The sequence below is a fragment of the Heliangelus exortis genome, chromosome 2, assembly GCF_036169615.1.
Source record: "Heliangelus exortis chromosome 2, bHelExo1.hap1, whole genome shotgun sequence".
Lineage (NCBI taxonomy): Eukaryota > Metazoa > Chordata > Aves > Apodiformes > Trochilidae > Heliangelus > Heliangelus exortis.
This window is the reverse complement of record NC_092423.1, coordinates 67,997-90,269: the sequence shown is the minus strand read 5'-3', so window position 1 is coordinate 90,269 and position 22,273 is coordinate 67,997. Positions and strand designations below refer to the sequence as shown.

The 22,273-nt window shown below is 40.6% G+C and overlaps 1 protein-coding gene across 7 annotated transcripts in view; it reads left to right on the top strand.

Moving 5' to 3' along the window:
* The window catches only part of SMARCD3 (SWI/SNF related BAF chromatin remodeling complex subunit D3), a 90,535-nt gene that overhangs the window by 57,467 nt on the left and 10,795 nt on the right, over positions 1-22,273 (top strand). For 5 of the 7 annotated variants that reach the window (XM_071734435.1, XM_071734430.1, XM_071734428.1 and 2 more), the window contains 6 exons: positions 4,620-4,742; positions 14,579-14,701; positions 16,597-16,692; positions 17,200-17,301; positions 18,562-18,723; positions 19,677-19,774. In XM_071734435.1, the coding sequence (XP_071590536.1) occupies positions 4,620-4,742; positions 14,579-14,701; positions 16,597-16,692; positions 17,200-17,301; positions 18,562-18,723; positions 19,677-19,774 (704 nt within the window). The remainder of the gene's footprint in view (positions 1-4,619; positions 4,743-14,578; positions 14,702-16,596; positions 16,693-17,199; positions 17,302-18,561; positions 18,724-19,676; positions 19,775-22,273) is intronic. The other 2 variants (XM_071734434.1, XM_071734432.1) reach the window with 2 other exon arrangements.

Here is a 22,273-nt window from a genome sequence, read left to right as displayed (position 1 = left end):
TAGGTGCTTGTTCTGAAGATTGACACTTCTGTTCCAAACCATTGCTTAATGGTAAGATAAATGTTGCTTTCAGCTGCAAATATTGAAGCAGAAATGTGGTGGGCATCTATCAGATCAAGCCTTAACTTCCTGTGATAAGTCAGACATGTTGTTGAGCTTTATTAGTTTGACTTTGTACCACCCAAACCCACAGCTGATTTTGATCAGTGTTTTGAGCAGAATCTGCTATGTTCGGGTCTGAAACAGTAGCCTCAAATGTGAAGGAAGGCCACCTTTTCCAGGATTGTTCTCCAGCCATGTTATTGGCCAAACAAAACCTTACCTGTCCCACTGCCTTAGATACTTAATCTGTTACAGTACTAATGTTAATTTGCTTTAATTGAGGATTTCAAAAGATGGATTATCCCTGTTTTTTTTTTTTTTTCCTTCCTGGTGGTTATTGCCAGGTCTGGAGAAAGGGAAGGACAATGATGAGCGATAGGTCTTAATTTATTGTTTTCGGATGTGTTATGATTAGTTAGCTGGTGTTCTGGAACAGTGATGGTCATTACTGGAGCCTTCATCTAGCTGTATAAAGAAAAGGTTGCTCAAGTAGCCTAGCTTTATAGAGAGCTCCTATTGCTGTGTGGCTGCTCCATTCTGATTTTTCTTTCTTTGTTAATGTCCTCTGTAGTTTTTGATTTTGTGATATTCTTGAATATACTTAGAGGGTATTAGATAGACAAGCAATTCTATTGGTTCCTTTGGAACACTTGTGAGAAGAACTTAAAGTCTCATTTGCATATGCGCTTATAATTTAAATATGTACTTGTACATTTTACTGCAACTCATGTAGCACATGTAACACGTATTTGTAGTTGCATAGAATAAAATAAAAACAAACTAATTTAGACTCTCTGACATACAGGCTGAAAGTGACCTCATAGTTCTCAAACACACGAAGGATTCACTGAATTTCAGGCAAAACCAAGACTTGGGTAGACAACTGTTTAAGCCCCAATAATCACAAAATTATTTGGATCAGAAGGACCTTTGGAAGTTGTGAATTTAAACTGCTGTATGAAGTAGGTTCAGATCACAGCAGGTTGCTCAGGACCCTGTCCAGTTGGATTGTGAATACTGCCAACCAATGATGGGCATCCCACAGCCTCTGCCAATGTTTTGGTACCATTGTGGCTGTTTTTAAAAAAAGAAAAAAAATAGAAAAAAGAAGTTCCTTATACTGAGTCTGTTGCCCATGTTGCAGTGAGCTTCTGTTGCCTCCTCCTATTTTTGGGTACTTGTGTCAAGAAATTGCCATCAGTCCATTGCAGGAATCCCCTGCAGTGCTTGTGCCCAGTGCTCCTGCCCTCAAATTGGATGTCAGGGTGGTTAAAGTTCCTTCATGAGCATGAGGGCCTGCAACCACGGGGCTTCCTCCCAGTGTCTACAAAAGGCTTTGTTTCCTTCTTATAATTTTTCCATTTTTTTGTCACCATCGATTAAAGAGGGAATGGAAGTTAGATATTAGAACTTGTAATTTAATAATATTTTTTTCTTACTTTTTTTTTCATTTGTCAACATTTCAGTTTTCTCACTAGGGAAAAATGAACCCTAGCCTCTAGAAGGACACTTTTCATACTAATAGTAATCTATTCCAGTTATCCATATAATTCTGAAGTAAGGTTTTACCACACATGCTTCAAAACCTCAGATGATGAGATGCTGTCCTTAAGTAGTTTTTTTGACTTTTCTTGAAATAGATAGGTAAGGGCCAGAATGGAGAATTCAGGTCTTGAAATACTCTTTTATAGTTAAAACTTCTGTAGAAGAATTCTTTTCTTCTTCTGTAGAAGAAGAGAGGAGACTTGCATGGAGCTGTGAACTTTTCAGTTAGTGCACAGCCTGCACAGATCCTTATCACAGGAACACTGGGGTAGCTGGTGTTCAGTTTCCTATGAAGAAAACTGAAAAATTAATTACATATTACTGTCTGGAGTACAAGAATACCTTGGAGTGTAAGAATGCCTTCATCTTTTTGAGGTAAGATATACCAGAAACAAGGAAAATTCTTCATTTTGATGTTGTACCCTTTTTAATTTTTCTCTCACTCTTGAAGGGAAATTAGGAAAGAATGTGAAATTGGAACATTATCATGCCTCCAAAAGATTATTCCAATAGCAGGGTGAGAAAGCAAAAGACTGTAAGAGCAGCCAAAACTGGCCTGACTGGACCATTGATCTAGCCCAGTATCCCACCTGCACTGGGATCAAACTCATACCTAGAGAAGAGTAAAAACACAGACAAGTACAGTTCTCCCAATTGCTCTCAACAGCTGTTGACAGTTCAAGGAATTACATGAAGTGTTATTTTTGTTGGCTGATTTTAAAGTGTCAGTGCTTTATTAGCATCTTATAATGTTTTAGATCCAATTTCATTATAAGAATGGAATAGAAAAGACCTACAAAGTGGAATAGAAATATACTGATCTTTTTACAGACTTTATTAGAAATTTGATTAGATTCTATGTGCAGTACCCCTGCAAACCACCTGGAAAGGTTGTAGCTGAGCTCTGTGTGTGCTTTATCTGGAGGGCTACAGAGACCCTCTCCCTGCTTCATCCGATCCTGAGAGTTCAAGAACTGACTGTGCAGGAACTGGGAGTTCAAGGACTGAAACTAGGTTCTGGGTCCGATATTTTTAATTGACTGCAGTACACCATGGTTAATTTCGTCTGTGTGGAAGGAACTGAGGTATCTTTTTTTCCGTGTGGGACAGGATAAAAGGATTGGGGTATTTTGTTGGGTTCAAAGCTGTGCATTTACCATGGGGAGGAAGTCTTGCCCAGCTGTCTTTATTCTGCAAGCTGTCTGGCAATTCCTTGATGTTTCCAGGGTAATGCTTGCTCATCATGCTTTGTTCTAAAAAACAGTCAGGTTCTTTTACTAATCTGCTGATAGTAAGATTTTGTGAAAGAATAAATATGAAGTTAAATAATAGGGGTTCAACTAAAGATGAGCAGTTGCTGGCTTCATGGTTTCTGCTTCTCCAGAGTGTCAGTCCAGCAGGTGTTCTAGCATTGCAAAACAAACAGATAAATAATATTGAAAGAGACACCTACTTGGTAGTCCTGGTCAATCTAAATACAGAAGAGAGGAATTATTATGTGCTTCTTCATCCTGGAAAAGAAAAATATGAAGAAAGGGATGGCAAAAAATCTGTGAAATGTGTAAGCAGAATGGAGAATGTGCACAGGGAATGCCTGCCCACTGCTACTCCAGCTATGCAAGGAGATGGCATCAGATGAAGATAACAGATGGCAGATAGAAAATGAGGAGGAGATAACTTCTTCACTCACTGTCTGTTGAGGCTCTGGGAGGCTGTGCCTCGAGCAGTTGTAGGTGCTAAAGGGCAACTACTTTCCAAATGCTGTCAGAGACACAGGGTTATGACAGATGGAGTGTTGGGGTGACCTCATGCAATAGTTCTGATGTCCTTACAGAACATGGGGAGAAGTTTTATTATGTCACCTGTCACATAGGTGTTTGTGTCTTACACCAAACTAAAACTGTAGACTTCTGATTCTAAAGCATAACAGGAATACCAACTAGCTTTTAATTCCTACAGCAGTCTAACATTTAAATACTGTAGTTATAGAGGTGAAAGAGTGAGCATTATAGAGATAGACCAGGCAGTCCAGTAGATTTATTACAAACACTTAGAGTTCCTTTCTTTTAGAGCTTGTCTGCATGGGTTATTCCCAGTTCAGAACTCATGAAAGGGTATACTTGCCCATTTCTAAGCTCAGATTGTTAGTTCTTGCTAAACAACTTCATGTCACCTCTGCTAACTTCTGTGGAAAAGGGAAAATAAAAAGGGAGTTTATTAATAGAGCTAATGTTGCGTAGCTAATGTTTTAAAATACTAATGTAGTTTAGCTAATGTAATAAAATACCAATAAAAGTTGGCAAGATTGTAAATAGACACTTCATAGCTGGGTTGAAACTTTGATATGAAGGTCACCTCAGCCAAGATGTGTTGACAAAAGTTGTCTTTATTAATAGCAGTTTTTACTTATGGTGGGTAATGTTTGTAAAATATCAACATTAACATGCAGCTTTAGGTTTAGTCTACAGCACTTTTTTGTTTTTAACAGGACAAATTCAGTCTACTGTGCATTGGTGAGAACAGTGGTTCCCAGGCTGCTTGTAGAGAAGGGCTAGGGTTAAAAAAAAGACAAACAAAACCCAAAGCAGCCATGATTCAAGTTTTGTGGCTTTGTGGATCCAGCTGGGGGCTTTTTTCAGCCATGTGCTTGGGCCATGACACTGAGACCTGTCCTGCTAGTTGGGAACTTCTGACTTGGGTTAACTCAGAATCATAGAACAGCTTGGGTTGGGAGGGACCTTAGAGATCATCAAGCTTCAACCCCCTTTAATGAGACACATCCGACTAGAATAGATTGCACAAGGTTTCATCCGTCCTGGCCTTGAACACTTCCAGGGTTGGGGCATCAATAACCTCCCTAGGCAACTGAGGGAGCACATCTGTTTTCAGGCTGGGAAGGTGTCAGCATCGCTGCTCTGCCACACAGTTGATTCTTGCTTCCAGTGTTTGGATATTCCTTGCTTCCTTCCCAGATCCGGGAGCTGGTTCCTGAGTCTCAGGCCTACATGGATCTGTTGGCCTTTGAACGCAAGCTAGACCAGACCATCATGCGGAAGCGCGTGGACATTCAGGAAGCCCTGAAGAGGCCGATGAAGGTACGTCGTGAACAGTTTGTGGGTTGAGCTGGGGGAGAATAATCCTTGTATGAATGGTCTTTCCAGTAAAAGTCCTGTGAACAGAGATACTCTGAAACAGGTCAAACAAAGCTCCTAAAAATAGGCAGCTGGGGAGCAGCGTGCATGGAGAAAGTTGTGTGGATACTACCAGCTCTAGCTTCTTAAAGTGTCTAAAAATGGGGAATAATACTTTCTAGATGCGTAAACCCTGGTTTTGCAACTTTGAATTAGAATGGTTAAAAAGAAGAAAATAAGAGATTAGAGGAGTCTGCTGAAGAGATGTATTAAGTTCCCTATTAGATTTTAGTCAAAAGCTAAACTTGTGGAATAAAAGAACATAGATGGGAAAAATTACTTAGAGAAAAATTGTTAAAGATCTGGCAAAAATATATGCATTTCCATAGTCTGTAGAAGGATAATTCATGTAGGAAAATAGATTACATTTTCTGCATTTTTTATTAGATGAAGTCCAGCGCTTCATTGTTCATGTTCATATCCTACTGAAATGCTCCTGTCCCAGCTTTTCTTAGGCCATTCAACTAAATCATGTGAAAGTTTAGTTAGGAGGAAACTGTGGAAGTCCGCTGCTTCAACCTCCTGCTCAAAACAGGGTTGTGAAGGCCTTGTTCAGTTTTTGAACTCAACAGAGGATGGAGGTTTCACAGTCTCTGCAGGCAGTCTGTTCCTGTGTTTGGCCACTCCCATTGTAAGAAATTTTTTTCCATGTCTTATGTAAGGTCTTAACTCTCATACTCATTCATCCAGTAAATCCTCTAGTATGAAGTTATGTATCTGTGTGTCTACTGTGAAGGAAAGCAGTCCTTCTTGTCTGTACCTCAGTAATAGGTATCAACCCAACTGAGATCCAGATTCTGTTCTGTTTGTCACTCAGCAGGTATCTGAAGGCTGCAACCTCTGACGTTTTTTAAATCGATATATTTGAAACCAAAAAAAAAAAAAAAAGGAAAAATTAAAATAACATACCTACTTTACAGATAGGAAAACTAAGTGTGGGTGGTTTAAATCACAGGTTTGTAGTCAAAAGGTGTTGTGTATGCAGTAGATTGGACTCTCAGAAGGAATAGTTTGGCATAGCTTCTTACTGTAAAAGAACATAATTATGTTAAACTAGCCAGGATCTGAGCCATGTGTGAAAGTAATGGAAGACTCAGGCTTGCATTCATAAATCTGACGCAAGATCAATAAGATGCTGATTCTGTGGTGAACTCTTTAACTAGGAAGTGGACCAGGACATGAGATTCCAGCTCAAAGCTTGACAGTGGAGATAGTCAGGGCCTGTAACTCTGAAGAGTATAGGAGGCACTACAATCTACATAATGTAAACTGCAGGCAGAAAATTCTGTTTCCATCTAGGGGTCAGCAAGCACATTTTAAATATCAGTTCCTTGGCTAGTTCACATCAAAAGAATGATTAAGCATATATTTTTCAAATTCATGTCTAGACTTAGCATGTAGCAAATGAAATTCAAGACCTGTCAAAATAGAACTAAGCCTAGATAAATCTGGGTTGTTCTGATATGAAGTATTTTCATTTTATTGTAGTTGGAATGTTGGTAAAAGCAATAAAAGTTATCTCTGCATTTCCATCTCTTATCAAAGTTCTTTTAATTTTGGAGTATTTGCCTTAAAGCAGTGGTTCCCAAACTGGGACTGTAATCCTGGGAAAGAATTAAATCTGTCTGAGGGATGTGGTGATAGACAGGGAGTATGCAAGACTGCTTAGATCAATCAGCTGTAATTGCAGCTATTATATTGGGCACAGAGATTGAGTTACAGCAGGAAAGTGTCTTTGGGAGCCATGAGTTTATGGTCTAGTGTTGCTCAGGCTTTGCTTTTCTGTCTGAAGAGTTTTGTATTCTGGAGAAATTTTAGAGGGAAATTTTTCAAACGCTTTCAGTTGAAGACAGTGCATAAACTGTGCTGGGCATATTGATCCTACTTGAACCTTCTGTGAACAGCTGCACTATTGCAACAGATGCCAGCTGTGGGACTGCTCAGAGAGGGAGGAGACCTTGAGGTTGTGAGGTTGGTTGGAGAAGGGGTGGCCTTCACCACCTGCCCTCTACACTTCAAGGTCTATGGCAAATCGGCAGTCTACAGCCTCCTTTCCTGTGATTGTAATGTTGGTCTCGGTGCCGGCTAGGATTAACTGGAATAATTTATGTTGTAAAGTAATTGCCAATTGATTTGAAACACCATTAAATGTGGGGTTTATTATTTTGGTAATAACAATCTTATACTTAGTGTTACACAACTGAGAGAAGAAATCACAAGACAGGTCTGTAACTAGAATTCCTTGTAGCAACAGAGAAGTTTTAGTGTTGCTGCAGAAGATCCTCCTGACATCTCATCTTGTCAAAGCTGGAATACAGTGTCAGCAGTGCTCACAATGAGCAGCTCCTCAGACTAGAATGATCATGTGAAAGAAGTGCTTGAACAACCTAGGGAGAAGATACACCTTGTGAATATCACTTGGCTTTTATATATGATCATTAAAAAAATTGGAAGGGACTGGGAGTGGCTGCCTTTTTGATAGAGAGGAAGAAAAGTATAGATGTTTAGGCTGAAGGACAATGTCAACACAAGAATAAATGGTGAAAAAGTGACTGAATAAGTGTTAGGCTTGAAATTACAAAGAGCTTGTAATTGTCATAGAAGCAAAATTCCTCCAAATCAAGAAGGAAAACAAATACTTTATTTTTTTTAAATTGTATCTTCATGAGTTCTGAAAAGCATTACATGAAACAGACCTGTCTCTGCCAGCCCAGTGACCCTACACCCCGTTGGTGTGCTCCATCAAACACTACAGAGGTTTTAATAAGATATTTTAAAGCTCTTTGGGGGAAATGTCTGCAGAAGGCATTTAAAGTAGAAATATGTTGAAGGCACAACAGAATTTATGGCAATTGAAATGTAAAGAAAACAATTTATTGAGGGAATTTTATTAAGAATTTTCTCATCTTTAATCATCAACCAGAAAATTCACAAAATAAAAAAAAGCCAAACAGCTTATTTTTCCTAGTGTAATGAGACCAGTTCATCAGCTGATTCATCCTCTGATTAGTATGTGGTCACACACTGGGAGAGTTGTCCTTAATCTTTCCATGTCTGTTGATCTGTGTTCTCCCAGTCCTTGAGGATCACCTCAGAAGTAGTGGGCTTTTGGTGAATCCCCCTTCTTTTGGACTTTACTCTAGGTGTAAAATGTGTAAATTTTTCACCACTAGAGCAAGATATCATTGGTGTAATAGATATTTTGTTATGTCAAGTCTTTACTGAACTTTACTCTAGGAGTTCTCAGGTTGTCTTCTCTAGACAGATCTGGGGGTTCTAACACGTTACTGAGAGGACTGAGTTGCCAAAGGTAACACACCAACATGGATTAGTGCATTCCTGGTTGGCTTGTTCCCTGGATAATTACCTGCTGTGAAAGACTGCCACATGCTTGGGCAAAACATCCCTCAACACAAACAGGCAATCTTAACTCATCACAAACTAGCATTAGCGTTGGATGAGAATGTGGTTGTATCTTGTATAACCACCCTCTCTCTCCCACATGCAGTGGCAAGAGGAATCGTGAGGCTGGTGTGGATCACTGTCCATAGTAATAGTGGTCAGTAACAGGATCACGGATGGGTTGAGGTTGGAAGGGACCTCTGCAGCTAATCTTGTCCAACTACCCTGCTCAGTCTAGGCCACCTGCAGGTAGTTATCCAGCTCCACATCCAGATGGCTTTTGAACATCTCCAAGGTGGGAGACTACATGGCCTCTCAAGATAATATGTTCCAGTGCTAAATAGTTCTTAGGAGGATGCAAGAAATCTTCCAGCAGTAGGTAACAGTTCCACCTCAATTCCAGAAATGAGAGATCAGTTCACATTAAGACACAGAAAAGTTTGACATCTTTTAAAATTCTTCACACTTTTATATGATTGGACATTCCTGGGATCTGTACATAATACAGTGACTCCAGACCCTTCCAGGTTTGTTTGCTTTCTTCTGTTGTCTTTTGTTTTTGGTGTGGGTTTTTTTTGTTTTTTGGGTTTTTTTTTAAGAGCTTTTGGCTTTGGTCTGACAGCTGGAATTTCAAGAATAAACCAATTGAGACTGATGAATGTGTAAATTTTTCACCACTAGAGCAAGATATCATTGATGTAATAGATATTTTGTTATGTCAAGTCTTTAGGTCCGCACTAGATGTCTTTTAAAAAGACCTGCCCTGTTTTGTGAGTGATTAGAGACTGCTTTGTACAGGAAATCAAAATGGACAATAAAGTTTCTTCTGGCTTAAAAACCTATGTAGGCAGCAGGTGGCAGGACCTGCCGAGTAATGAGCCCAGTCGGTGCTCAGCCTCACCTGTGCCCAGTTAGGGCTGGCCCAAGTGCGCATGCTCAAAGATCAAGGGCCAATAAAAGGTGGGGCCTGAGACCGGCAAAGGGCTCATTCTGAAGCAGGTCAGCAGCCGTGCTGGTCGAGGCCAGTTCTCTACTGATCCTGTCCTCATTCAGAGCCTATCATCACTGCCAAGTTCGTCTCCTGCTACAAACCTACAAGTTTAAAATTTACCTTCTTTGACATTGAATTCCTTGGGTTAATCATGATTCATTATATTTTGTGGAGCATACATGAGATACTTCCAGTGATCAGGTTTGAATTTATTGTCTTATGACATAATTTGTATGTTCTTCTTGTGTTGTGAGATAAGGAAAACATGAACATCTAATCTCCTGCCTTATATCAGCCCATATTTCAGGTTCTTTAGTGTTATCTTTTCTTAAGTAAAAAAATGAGTCCTTCCAGTCACTGAAGAGAAAGAATTTTTCAGTGCACCTAGCTATTCTTATTCCCACATCAGTAGAAATTCTCTTCCTGAGACAGTATAATTAAATAGCAGTCTGCTGTATCTGATTTTGTGGACTATTGGGCATACTGTTCTGCATTTTAATCCTCTATAATATTTGTTCAACTTTTTTGAAGACTTTGTTGTTGCTGAATTTTTAATAGAACTCTCTACAGGTGTTTTTCACAGGTTGGTACAATTTTGAACTCAGTAAATACTGTATAGTTCCTTTTAGTCTTCATGATACCTGCATAGTCTATCAATTCACTGATTTTCCTGCTTTGGGTTCTCCATTTTTAAGTTCTTGCCAATTTTTGTTGTCATGAGTTACTTAATGAATTTTGTTCCTTCTACAAATTTTGAGGTACTTGGTTGCTGCTACTCTGGGTGGAAGATAACTCTGTATTCCAGTCCTGATGTGAACACTCGCTGTTCTATTTGATTCAGTCGCACATAAACACCTGTTATTGGTGGTAATTGTTCCTTTTTTGTCCTGATTTCTATTCTCCGTGCTCCATCATCTTCCACTGGTATTTTTTTTACTTTCTAGAAAGTTTTGTGAGACCATGAAACACTCACTCTACATGCAGACAGAAACAGATTTAAATACTTCCAGTGCTTTATGCATGAGGTTTTTAAGCTGTGCTGAGGTACATAGAAATCCATCCTTAAGGTGTTTGAATTCCCAAGCACAACTCTGGAAGTGTTATGGAGTTACTGTGTCCTGCCTGAGAGTACACTGAAGGAAACGTTAACTTCAGCCACCATTGCAGATTTGTCCTGTGGGCATTATGCAGATCATGGTATTTTGAGATGCTTAGCTCCTGATTTCACCTTGTAGGGATGGAAACTGGGGAGGAAAAAAAAAAAAAAAAAGAAAGTGGCACTATAAACCAGAAGTAGTTTTCTGAAGGGTTTGATGGATCTCCAGCATTGTGTCCATTTACTTCAACCTAAAGTTATATTGATTTGTGTGAATATGACTGTCGTGGTTTAACACTGGCCTGGCAATTAAACTGAATAACAGATGCTCTCTATTAATCCCCCTCCCTGATAAAGACAGGAGAGAGAATAAGGGAGAGAGACTTATGGGTTGGAAACTAAACTACACAGCTTTAATGAAACAGTAATGATAAATAAAAAAATTACTAAAAAAATTACTAAATATATACAAATATAGAAGAAAATTGATACCATGTTCCTTCCTCCTTCCCCCCAATAACTCTCACGTCACCACCAAGGCTACAGGGCAGCCCTGGGAAAGTCCAGGCTGGACTCCTGGAGTCAGCAGCAGTCAGGAGCTGGAGGCAGGAACACACAGATAAGGGCTGGCACGGATCAGGTCCACAGGCAGACGAACGAACACAATCCTCCCAGGATGCCGAAGCAAACAGAGACAGGGGAAGCAGGAAGAGAAGGAAGGGGGTTTGACCCTTGTGATCCCTCAAATTTATACAGAGTATAACATGTATGGGATGGAATGCTCTGTTTGGTCAATTTTGGCCATCTATCTTGACTGTTCCTGCCCAAAGGAGGGTTTCAGGTGGGACCTCTTGAGTCCTTCCGGAGGGTAAAATGCTCCTCAGAGCTGAGCAAGTGTCCTTGGTTCTGCATAAAGTCCCTAGCTGTAACTATACACATCGAGCGTTATCAGTCCTAGAAGCAGACACTGTCTGAGAAACTTGCTGTTAATTTCAGCAAGTGCAGCTACTTATTGGAGACGTAGCTGGGAGCAAAAGTACGAGGCAGAAAATTACCTTTATCCTGGCCCAAACCAGGACAATGACATAGAAGAATTTAGAGAAGAATCTGCAGATTGGCTCCAGCACTCCTGTAAGACTCCTCTTTAGATCTGTTTCATTCCACATGAGCTGTCCTGCTGCTTGTGCTGCTGTTGCCGCTGAGACCTTTGCAGTAGTTTATTGCTAACATGACCAATTTTCTGTCACATATGCTTTTTTTTTTCCTTCTCTTTTTCTCAAGGAGAAATTGTAAGTGAAATACAGTGGTTTTGGGGAAGGATTTTCTTTTTAACATGACTTCTAGTTCAGGTTCATTTTGCTGAAGGCAAGACAAAGCTGATGTTTAAGATGTGTATCTTAACCTTAGAGTGCAAGCAGATTAAGCATCCACTGATTTCTGGAGGAGAGGTTATTTGATTCACAGTGTTAATCAGGTCTCAGCCAAGTTCTCCCCGGTTTTGGGGTTTTTTTTGGTTGGTTGGGTTTTTTGATTGGTTTGGTTTGGTTTTTTTGTGGGTGGTAAAATTTTAGTGTGTCTGAAGGGATGAAATGTGATGCTTTCCTGTAGCTGTCAAGATAAAAAATTTCTCTTTAGTTTTTGCTCCAGGCAACTGAAAATCCTACCAGAAAAAATAAGGCCATGGGTTTTTGTTGGTTTCTCTTCTGTTGTCTGAGAAGCCACCATACAGAGACGAGAGTAGATTTTAGATCTGTGCTATAATGTGCATTACGAAGAAAACTGCAGGATTTGTTGAAACACAATGGCCTCTTGCCCAGATAATACTGCAGAGCGACCAAGTTGCACGTAACCGATGTTGTGTCATTTCCTGCAAGGGTGAGATGGAATTGCTCAACTGGAGTTGGAGGAACACCTTACTCTCAGAGCCTTCTGGCTATGAACTTTACATTATTGTGGAACTCAGGAGTACAGATAAGCAAACTGAGTGCAATGATTTGGGATGTGTGTCTTCAGCCAAGGAGACCTTTTCATCTGCATACTGGCTGTAAAGCCCCAGCTAGTGATAATTTGGTGCTTGAGCTCAATTTTAACTATCTTGTATTGTCTCTGGATAGCTCTGCCAGGGTGTTACTTTATCAGGTGGGATGGTAGTGACAGCTGACAGGAGAAAAGTCATGGTAGAGGAGAAGGAGACTACTTGTCTGGAGAAAATGTTAATTTCTAGAACTATGGGTCTGATGCTAGAGATTTCTATATGTATTTTCTTTCAGTGCCACTGCTCACAGTGTCTATTAGCACTACTGGTGATGTGTGTGTAAGGTAAGTTCAGTGCCATTGTCTAGTTCCTGGAATTGGAAGATGAGATAGTCATCCTTCCAGAATGTCTTGAACAGAGCTGTTTTCTGGTATCTTTTATGAGGACACAGTGGTGCTGGCAACACTAGACTTATGAAAGGAAGAGGTGGTGGTGGGAGAGAAGGGCAAAAAGAATGAAAAAAATTGAGCATCATCTCATGAGGGAACTGTTACGATCCGAGTTATTATTTGTTTGCGAGGAAAATTCAGCCACTACTCATAGACGACGCGTGAATTTACGAAAATAACCAGGTTTTATGATTTTAACAAGTTAAAAGGATTTATTTAGGATTTATACAATTAGTTACTCTGGAGAGAAGAGTCATTGAGAAAAGAAGGAGAAAGTAATCAAGATGTTATCACCGTCCGCCGGCCCTGGCCTCTGGCTGTAGTCGGATGCGTAGGGTCTGTCGCTCCTGCCGCTTCTCTGTCCCGGAGCTGAAGCCGAAGTGCCAAGAGAGGGGGGGGAAGAAGAGCTGCGCACTTCTCCTTCTTCTCTTGGAGTTTTATACAGCAGAAGGGGTTCTGTCTTTTCAAAAATCACTGGCACACAGACTTGCTAAAAATAACACAGATTCTGCCATCTCAAGAACTTCTCTTTTAATTATTATTATCTTTCAGTCCTTGGCACCCTGTTCAATTTATTACCTTTGTCTGGACCATGTACCAGGAGGCGACTGGATAAGCAGTCTTATCTTTAGGAGCTTGTCAAGCATGATATAAAACAGAAGCTAATTAAGTTTGGGGAAAAAATCTGTTAATTGAGGATGTTTGGTATATCTTAAAAAGAGCAGAAAAAATACTGATTCGAGAGACATATTTTGTATTTTCAAAGTGTTTACATCAGGAACAAACAGGAGTTTGCTGCATGTTGGCAGCAGGTTCAGAAAGGTGGTTGTGGAGACATCAGTGTCCCTGGGTCAGTGCAGTGCTACGCAGTGGAGGACATGCTTGGCTGCTCAAGCAGTGTTCATGGCCAAGTGTCTTTTTCACCATTATTTCAACTTAATTAATGTGACAACTGTAGCCTTTTTGTCATTATTTTGTAAACAGGTATTGGAGATCAGAGTCCTAAAGAAATTCTTGGCAATATGTTTTCTGGAATCCAGAGCTGATGGCCAGTTTTTCTACATGGTGCAGGGACAAGAAGGGCACGGAGAAGTAACATAGCCATAAGCTAGTGCGGCAGCTGGGAAACCTTAGAGAGCCTTAGAAATACAGCAGCTAGGCATGATTATGACTCTTAAGGACTTGAGCACCTGGGTGAGGGATGAAGCACAGTGACCTGCACCTGGTTCTCACAGCCGGTTGGAGTTGCAACAGGCAGTTCCAGGTTTGGCAGCAAGGAGGGGTGTGAGTGGGTTTGGTTGTGTCTGTCAGGCTGTTACCAGGCTCTACATGATGGTAGAACACAGATGGGGAGCAATGTGCCCGGCATGTAATTTGTAGCATTAGGTGTGTTTGTGGTGGCCATTTGCAACTCTGAACTGCTGCAGCTACAAAAGGCATTGAGGTAGCAGGAGGTTTGCAGCTGAGACTCAGCAATCCAGCTAGGATCTAGTCAGGGAGGGAACTGTGTTGTGTTTTTGTTACAGCAAATTCTCAGATTTCTAATCCAGAATAAAGGATATACAGCCTCACAGGCCCTGCAGCCTCCCATGTCTCTCCACTTACAGCAGATCTGAGCATGTTTGCTTGGCCAGTAGTTTTTGAAAGGAAGTTTGAGATTCATCTCTTTGGTCTATTTTCTTACACATAACCAAATCTTAAATTCTAGTACAACCTGGTGAAACTGGACTAAACTCTACTAAATATTCTCTACCAAATATGTAATTATCACCTCTCCTGTGGCTTCCTCGGGTCTCAGACTTAAACTTTTCTTTCTTTGTCCAACAGCAAAAGCGGAAACTGAGACTTTACATCTCCAACACCTTCAATCCTGCCAAGTCTGACGCAGATGATTCTGACGGCAGCATTGCCTCCTGGGAGCTGCGTGTAGAGGGGAAGCTTCTGGATGATGTATGACTTACCTGTGCTTCACTGGGGCTGGGAAGGATCTAGACATTGTCCTGTGGGGTGGTGGGCTGTACTGGGGATATCAGCTCAGACAAGACATCAGTGGATGGCAGCGTTGACATCTTGCTGCTGGTAAAGCACCAGGTCCAGCCAGAGTGAGGGATGAGCCCATGATGGGAATGTTGGGGAGGGAGAGGGAAGGGCAGGAGGACATGGAAGAACCTAAGGACAGGGCAGGTAGGAGGAAGTGGAGAGAACAGGGCTGAGATGACTCCCGTGTAAGATATGTCAGGGTCAGGTCATGAGAGGTGTGGTAAGTCGGGCCAATGGCGGGCATTGCATCATATAGAGAGCAGGGTGACAAGGAGAAACACATTTCTAGGGAGGACAAGGGGGTGTATAGATGCTAAGAGCAAGGATGGAAGAAAAGTTTTATCATTCTAAAATCCTCAGAAACTTCAGTGATTGATTTAGCCATCCTTGGGGATGGCTGGGCTTTCCTGATAAAATTGTCTCATATTTGAATAGACTTCACAAGCTTAGAATTTGAGAGGATAAAGAGATACAGAGAGGACAAGGCTGGCAAGGCATGTCTGGCTGCTGTTAGTTGTACAGGAATCAGAAACATTATCTTGCTGGAGGGTAAAGGGATGACAAAGTGCAACATCTGGAATTGATGTTAAACAAATTCAGTGTAGAGATTACAACCTATATTTTACCAAAGAAAGATTTTTTGGAAACAAAATAGCTTCTCAGTTACTGGCAAATTTTAAATTGAGGGAGGATGTATTTCTAAAAAGCTTTCTGCATTTAAACAAGAAAAAATTCATTAAAACCCTGTGGACTGATTCTATGGAAGGTCAGATTATGTGATGATAAACCTTCCATTTTTTAATTTAGACAGTATGAGCTTTGCAGTAAACAGCAAATACTGGTATTTAAAGGGAAAGGCAAAATGTAAAAGGAAACAATTTCACGTTACATATGATTAATCTGTAAAATTTACTATCTTCTGATAAATCAGACCAAGAAATGAGCATTCATCAAAGAAAACAAGCTGTTAAGGTATACAGTGGTCTTAGAATCATAGAATATTTTGGGCTGAAAGGGACCTTCAAAGATCATCCAATCCATCCCCCTGCTATGGGCAGGGACACCTCCCACCATCCCAGCTTGCTCCAAGCCCCATCCAGCCTGGCCTTCAACACTGCCAGGGATGGGGCAGCCACAGCTTCTCAGGGCAACCTGGGCCAGGGGCTCACCACCCTCATAATAAAAAAAATGTCTTCCTTATACCTAATCTAAACCTAGCCTCTTTCTGTTTGAAACCCTTGCCCCTTGTCCTGTCACTACAGGCCTTGGTACAGAGCTTCTCCCTATCTTTCTTAAGAGCCTCCTTTAAGTATTGAAAGGCTGCAAGAGATCTTCCTGGAGTGTTCTCCAGGCTGAACAACACCAACTTGCTCAGGCTGTCTCCAGAGCAGAGCTGCTCCAGCCCTCTGACCATTTGCATGGCCTCCTCTGGATCTGCCCTAGCAGGTCCATGTCTGTCTTGTACTATTGACCCCAGAACTCAATTCAGTGCTCCAGGTGGGGCCCTGGGACCATTTTCCTGTCCTCCTTTGAACCTGTTCTCTTAGGTGCCATATTCACATTATGAGACAATCCTTTATAATAATATTAAAAATTGGAGGCATCTTCCCTGAAATGTGCACTGTCCTACCACTACTGAGAGTTCTGTGTCTTACCCTGCATTTATCAGGGGGAAAATTCAATTAGGTTGATCACACTTGTGGTCTATATAGGAATTAATGCTCAAGACAAAGCCTGAGAAGGAAGCAGAGAACACAAGCTAATACATGCAGCCATAAGCATTTCTGTTTCTTCTGATTGTACAGCTCAGCAAACAGAAACGGAAGTTTTCCTCTTTCTTTAAGAGTTTAGTTATTGAACTGGATAAAGATCTTTATGGGCCTGACAACCATCTTGTGGAGGTAAGAAAGTCATGTACCCTTTGCATACAAATGTGCAAGTAGCACAAATAAACAGCTGTGTGCTTGTCACCTGTGTAACTTACCTTGCGTTCATTATCTCATTTAAGGTGTTTTCAGTTATCAAAATTCCATTCTTTTAAAGAATTTTTCATATCATAATCTATATAGTCAGATCAACATCCATGTTGATGTAATGCAGCTACATCTTAGAACAGAATGAATGAAATTTGATGAAGAAGTTGGGGTGTGAAAGCACGGGAACAGCAGAACAGATAGTGCACTAATGCTCAGCTGTCAGGTTTGAGCAAGAAATTTTGGGGGGCATTTTTTTATGGGGTTTTCTGGGGTTTTTTTTGTGAGGAGGGTTTGTTTGTTTAATTGCAAGATCTTCAGAAGGCTTGTTCTTGTCTTACTCTTGCACGGCATTTTTGCAAGGTGGACCTCAATCAATGGACCTCATTGAAAAAAAACAAGGCTGACTGTCTTACTTGTTGTCTCCTTTGTCAGTGGCACAGAACTCCCACAACCCAGGAAACTGATGGCTTCCAGGTGAAGAGACCTGGAGATGTCAGTGTGCGATGCACGTTACTCCTCATGTTGGACTACCAGGTCAGTGCACTCCTTTTGGCATGAAAAATATAGCTTTTGGCACATAGTGCAACAGAGCTAATCAGAGCTAATTCATACTGTCACATACATCAAAAACCAATATACTTGCACTCAGAATGTTACAGAGTCTGTTGAGGTTAGAATGATACCAAGACAGATTATTTTTAAATGTAAAGGGGGCACAACAACTAAGTTTCTGTTGCAGTCTGGCAATGTACTGTTCTTGGCACTATGATAATTAGTATTTTTGTTGTCCGCCTGCAGAAAGAATATGCATCTCCACCTCAGGCATCTTAGAGGATCGTCAGATAAGTTGCACATGAGTTATGTGTGTGGTCCTGCACAGAAATTCAGAAGAGTGGGTTTTGTTAGTGGTACCTTCCTGTCTTCTGAAGTTTTGGTTATATTGTCTCCCTAGTATGGCATAAGGCAACCTTGCCCTGCAGAGGTTACATTTGCCATTACTCATGACTCGTTAGGCATTCCTGCTTCCTCTCTTTTGTCAGTTTTAGTAGTATTTGTGGGATGAACACAAAAAAAACAGGAACCAATCCATTTGCAAGCTGACAAAGCTTACTTACAAATCAGTTACCAGTCACAGGAAACAAAAAAACATCATTAGGCTATTCTGCCTTGGGACAGAATATAAAAAAGGTTCCTGGATAGAGTTTCCAACTGTTTTATTCTGTTTTAATGCTAAGCTACTCAAAAAAACCCACTTTCATTTCAGTTGTGAGTGTGCACTGCCAGAATCTCCATTCCCTTGGCACAAACAATGGAGGTTTGCAGTTGTGGAGCTCACTAATATGACTGAAAGCATCCCTGAAAGAAATGTTGCTGTCTAAAGGAAACTGACAGAAATGCACTGCTGAGAGGAGGTCTCCTTTTTCAGTGGCAGTTCAGTCTCAGATAGATTTTGATTCTGTAACTTTTAAGAACTCCTTCTGTGCCATTGTCTTTCTCCTCTGTGCAAATAGCACTTCTCCAGTATAAAAAGATACATAATTTTTTGTTAACAGAAAGAAAAAATTATCAATTGTAGGGAGTTTAAGAGCTAACTGAGGTGCTGATGTCACAGAGGTCAGGAGAAGAAATATATTCCATTGTATACTTGTGAAGTTGGGTAAATATTCTGGTATGCAACAGAATAGTGGGGACAGGCCTGAAAAGCAGAGTTCCAGAGCATTTTGTTGATGTAAGGCAGCTGAGCAGTTACTAGCCTTCCTCTCTCTCACCACCTCCATTTCCTCTCTGTTACAGCCTCCCCAGTTTAAGCTGGACCCACGATTAGCCCGTCTGCTGGGGATACACACGCAGACCCGGTCAGCCATCATCCAGGCTCTCTGGCAGTACATCAAAACAAATAAGCTGCAAGACTCCCATGATAAGGAATACATTAATTGTGACAAATACTTCCAGCAGGTAACTCCTTTTTGGGCACAGTACCTCTTTAGAGGCGACTATAATATCTGTCCAAAAAGTTTGGAAGGATAAAGACTGATTTTATCTTCTCTTAATGATTTGCAGTATCTTCAGTATGGAGTGGCAGACTGTCAGCAGTCACTACAATATGAAAAGCATTCCCCCATCTGCCACTGCTGTGAAAAAAATCACATTTGGTGGTTCAGTGCTCCTACATAAGTTTTGGCCTTTCCAGGAAGGACGTTCTCTAATTGTCTCACTATATTGATTTACCATGCCTACCCCTTATCCATGTCATTTTGCACTAAGAAACATGAAATAATCTGCTGATTCTGATTGCCAAATCGTATGTAGACCTACTCTTTCCCTCTTTATGGAGGGTGAAAGACATGAAAGATATAATTAGAAAATCTATTTTTGCTTAAGTCTGCTAAATTTGCAAATGGTTTTAAAATCAAAAAATGTTTTCTTGTATTTTTCTTTAACACAAAACACTGCAGGAAACATGCCTTGAGAAAAAAAACAAAACAAAAAAGCAACAAAGTTTTTATATTTCATTAGTAAAACCCCAAATTTTTTTCTGTCCAATATGCTCCTGCAAACCCTTAGGGTTAGAAGTGTTCATTTGATATAAGAAGAGTTCAGTTCTCTTCCGTCATTGATACAGTTGATCCTGATGTCCCACTGAAGTGTCACATGCCCTTCAGCAGCTAAACCTGAATTGTCATCATCTGATGCCTCTGTCAGATAGCCCAGACTGTGGGTGCAGCAGGGACAGAAGTGACAAAAATTTGTCCTGTGCAAAGAGACAGAATGGTAGCTGTCACCTTACTTTTGAACTGTGGATTTCTTACTTTCTCATTTAATTACAAGTTCGGTTTTGGACAAGGATAATATGCTTTATTTCTGATTCATAATTTTATATTTTTATTTATTTTATAATTGTCTCCCAGATCTTTGACTGTCCACGGCTAAAGTTTTCAGAAATTCCTCAGAGGCTCACTAACCTTCTGCTGCCACCAGACCCTATTGTGATAAACCACATCATCAGGTAAGCACAGCACTGTCAGGTACAAAACAGTCACTGTGTAAAATACAGAAACAACTGCAGTAGCAGGGATCTACTTTTTTCCTCTAGGGGAAAAAAAGGGATGGAAGCAAGATATTGTACACCATGGGCAATCATTCTTATCACTCAGTCACTATATAAAATGCACAACAGTATTACAGTTTCAAATACAGTGGCTGGTCTATGCATGCTTTGTTGGAGTTGGGCCAGCATTTGGGTGTTAGTCTCATTGTAAGAATGCCAGCCTAGAGGGAGATCTCAGGAGATGTATAGTAAAGGATGCCTATTCAGAGAAGGCCATTGTCACCAAAATACTGAGATTCCTTGTCAAAACAGATGTATTTCTGGCATAGGAGATAAATACAGTTTTCAGCTATCTAGGGCGCTTCCGGCACATTCCATATTTAAGTGGCAAATACGTGTGTGGGAGAGGTAGATTGCAACCTTGCTGTTCAGGAATTTCAGTCTTTCACAGGTTCCTTTGTGGTACCGGTCAAAACTGATTCTGGGTGTTTAAATACTGTTGCTAATTGAGGATGGTGGTTTGGTTTGCTACAGAATATTGGCAACAAATATTTCTGAATATGTTTAAAATTGTGTTCTCTAAATGTTACATTGGCTGTCAAAATAAAATTTGCTTTTTGACTATACTGAATATACAAAGCAGCTTGAAAACCTCGCGGACCAATAGCTGTGTACATACTGTCAATCAAGACAACTCAGTGACTCATTTGATGGACATAAAAAATCTGAGTTCCTCAGGGATACATAGTCATTATGTTGGCGAAAAATGACAAGGAACTGTTGGTTGTGTTTTCAGGGGCAGAGAGATGGCAAAGAGATTCTGGTGGCAAGCAAAGAGTTTGTTTTATCAGATACAAGCTAAAGAGCATGAGCTTGTGTATTGCACTGTTCAGTGACGCACGATGTACACCACACAGCACCTGCAGCATTACAGGGGGAAGGATGAATCTCCTGAGGACAGGGAATACTCTTGCAATAGTGTCTTTACAACCTCAGTCTATGCTGAAATAAACCTAGAAGTCTGGCACTAAATTTAAAGGAATTAAGTAATTTTTAGACTGACAAAAATCACAGGATAATGTATAGAAGGGAGCACTGGTGGTCATGTGGAGCTCTACTCTCCCAGCTCAGAGCAGGTTCAGATTAAATCAGGATGCCTGGGGACCAAGTCCAGTTGAGCTTTAAGCAGACTCTCACAGACTCTCTACCCATTTTTAAGAGCTAATGTTGCAGCCAGTGAGGCAATTTGCCAGCTGCTCATCACAGTCTGACCACAGCCAGTGACTGAGCACCAGGTAGCCGCTCTCTCACTGCCGTCCAGACAGACGGGGAAGAGAATCAGAAGGGTGACAGTGAGACAACTCATGGGTTGAACTAAAACCAGTTTAATAATTGAAAAAAAAAAAAAAAAAAAAAAAAAAAAAAAAAAAAAAGAGAAATAAACCCCAAGAAAGACAAGTGATACAAATGAAAATTTATCATCACCAACCAGCTGTTGCCCAGCAAGTCCCCAAGCAGTGTGTCCTGTCCCCCCCACTGGTTTCTGCTAAGCATGATGTCATATAGTTTGCAATATCTTCTTGGTCAGTTGGGGTCAGCTGCCCAGTCATGTCCTTAGTCAGTAGAAAAGTGTTTCCTGGTGTTCTGGTGGAGCCTCTTGTGTTTCAGATTGCACCCACTGCCTCTTGTCCTGTCACAGGGTACCACTGAAATGATCCTGGCTCCATCTACTTTAAATTCTCCATTCAGGTATTTGTAAGCTCCCTCCCCAACAAGTTCTCTAGGCTGAACAGTCTTGAAACCCTTGGACTTTCCTCATTGTGAGGTGCTCCAATGCTCATCATCTTCATGGGCCTTTGCGGAACTCTCTCCAGTAGCTGCTTCTCTCTCTTGCACTGGGAACCCCAGCACTGAGCTCAGTACTCCAGGCGTGGCCTCACCAGTGCTGGCTATGGAGAAGGATCATCTCTCTCTACCTGCTTGGAATACTTCTAATCCAAATCCATTCATGGAAGTTCTTCTGTTTCCCCAAGCCTAGCAAGCTCAATTAGATTCTGAGACAATTATTTTTACTACCCACAGCAGATGCACACAAGCTAGACATTTCAAAAACAGTGACAGTGACTCAATTCTGATTTACCACATCCTGGGCTAGAAAACTTTTCTCACTAAGAAACTTTAGTCTAAAGATAAAGTTAATGTTAAGTCTAAAAGTCAACAAATTAAATGTAAATTTAGTATAGGGCAAACAAAATAATATTAAAAATGGTATTTAGCATCTCAAAGATTAAAAAGAAATTAATAAGGCTGATCAAAATATATTGGAAGTGGGAGAACTACAGTTGCAACAGAGAAATTAATAAGGTTAGAAAAAGCTGTTCTTGGAAGAATCGACTGCTTGAAGTCAGATAAGAAAATAAAAAATAATTCTCTCCATGAATGTTAACTTTAGAATGT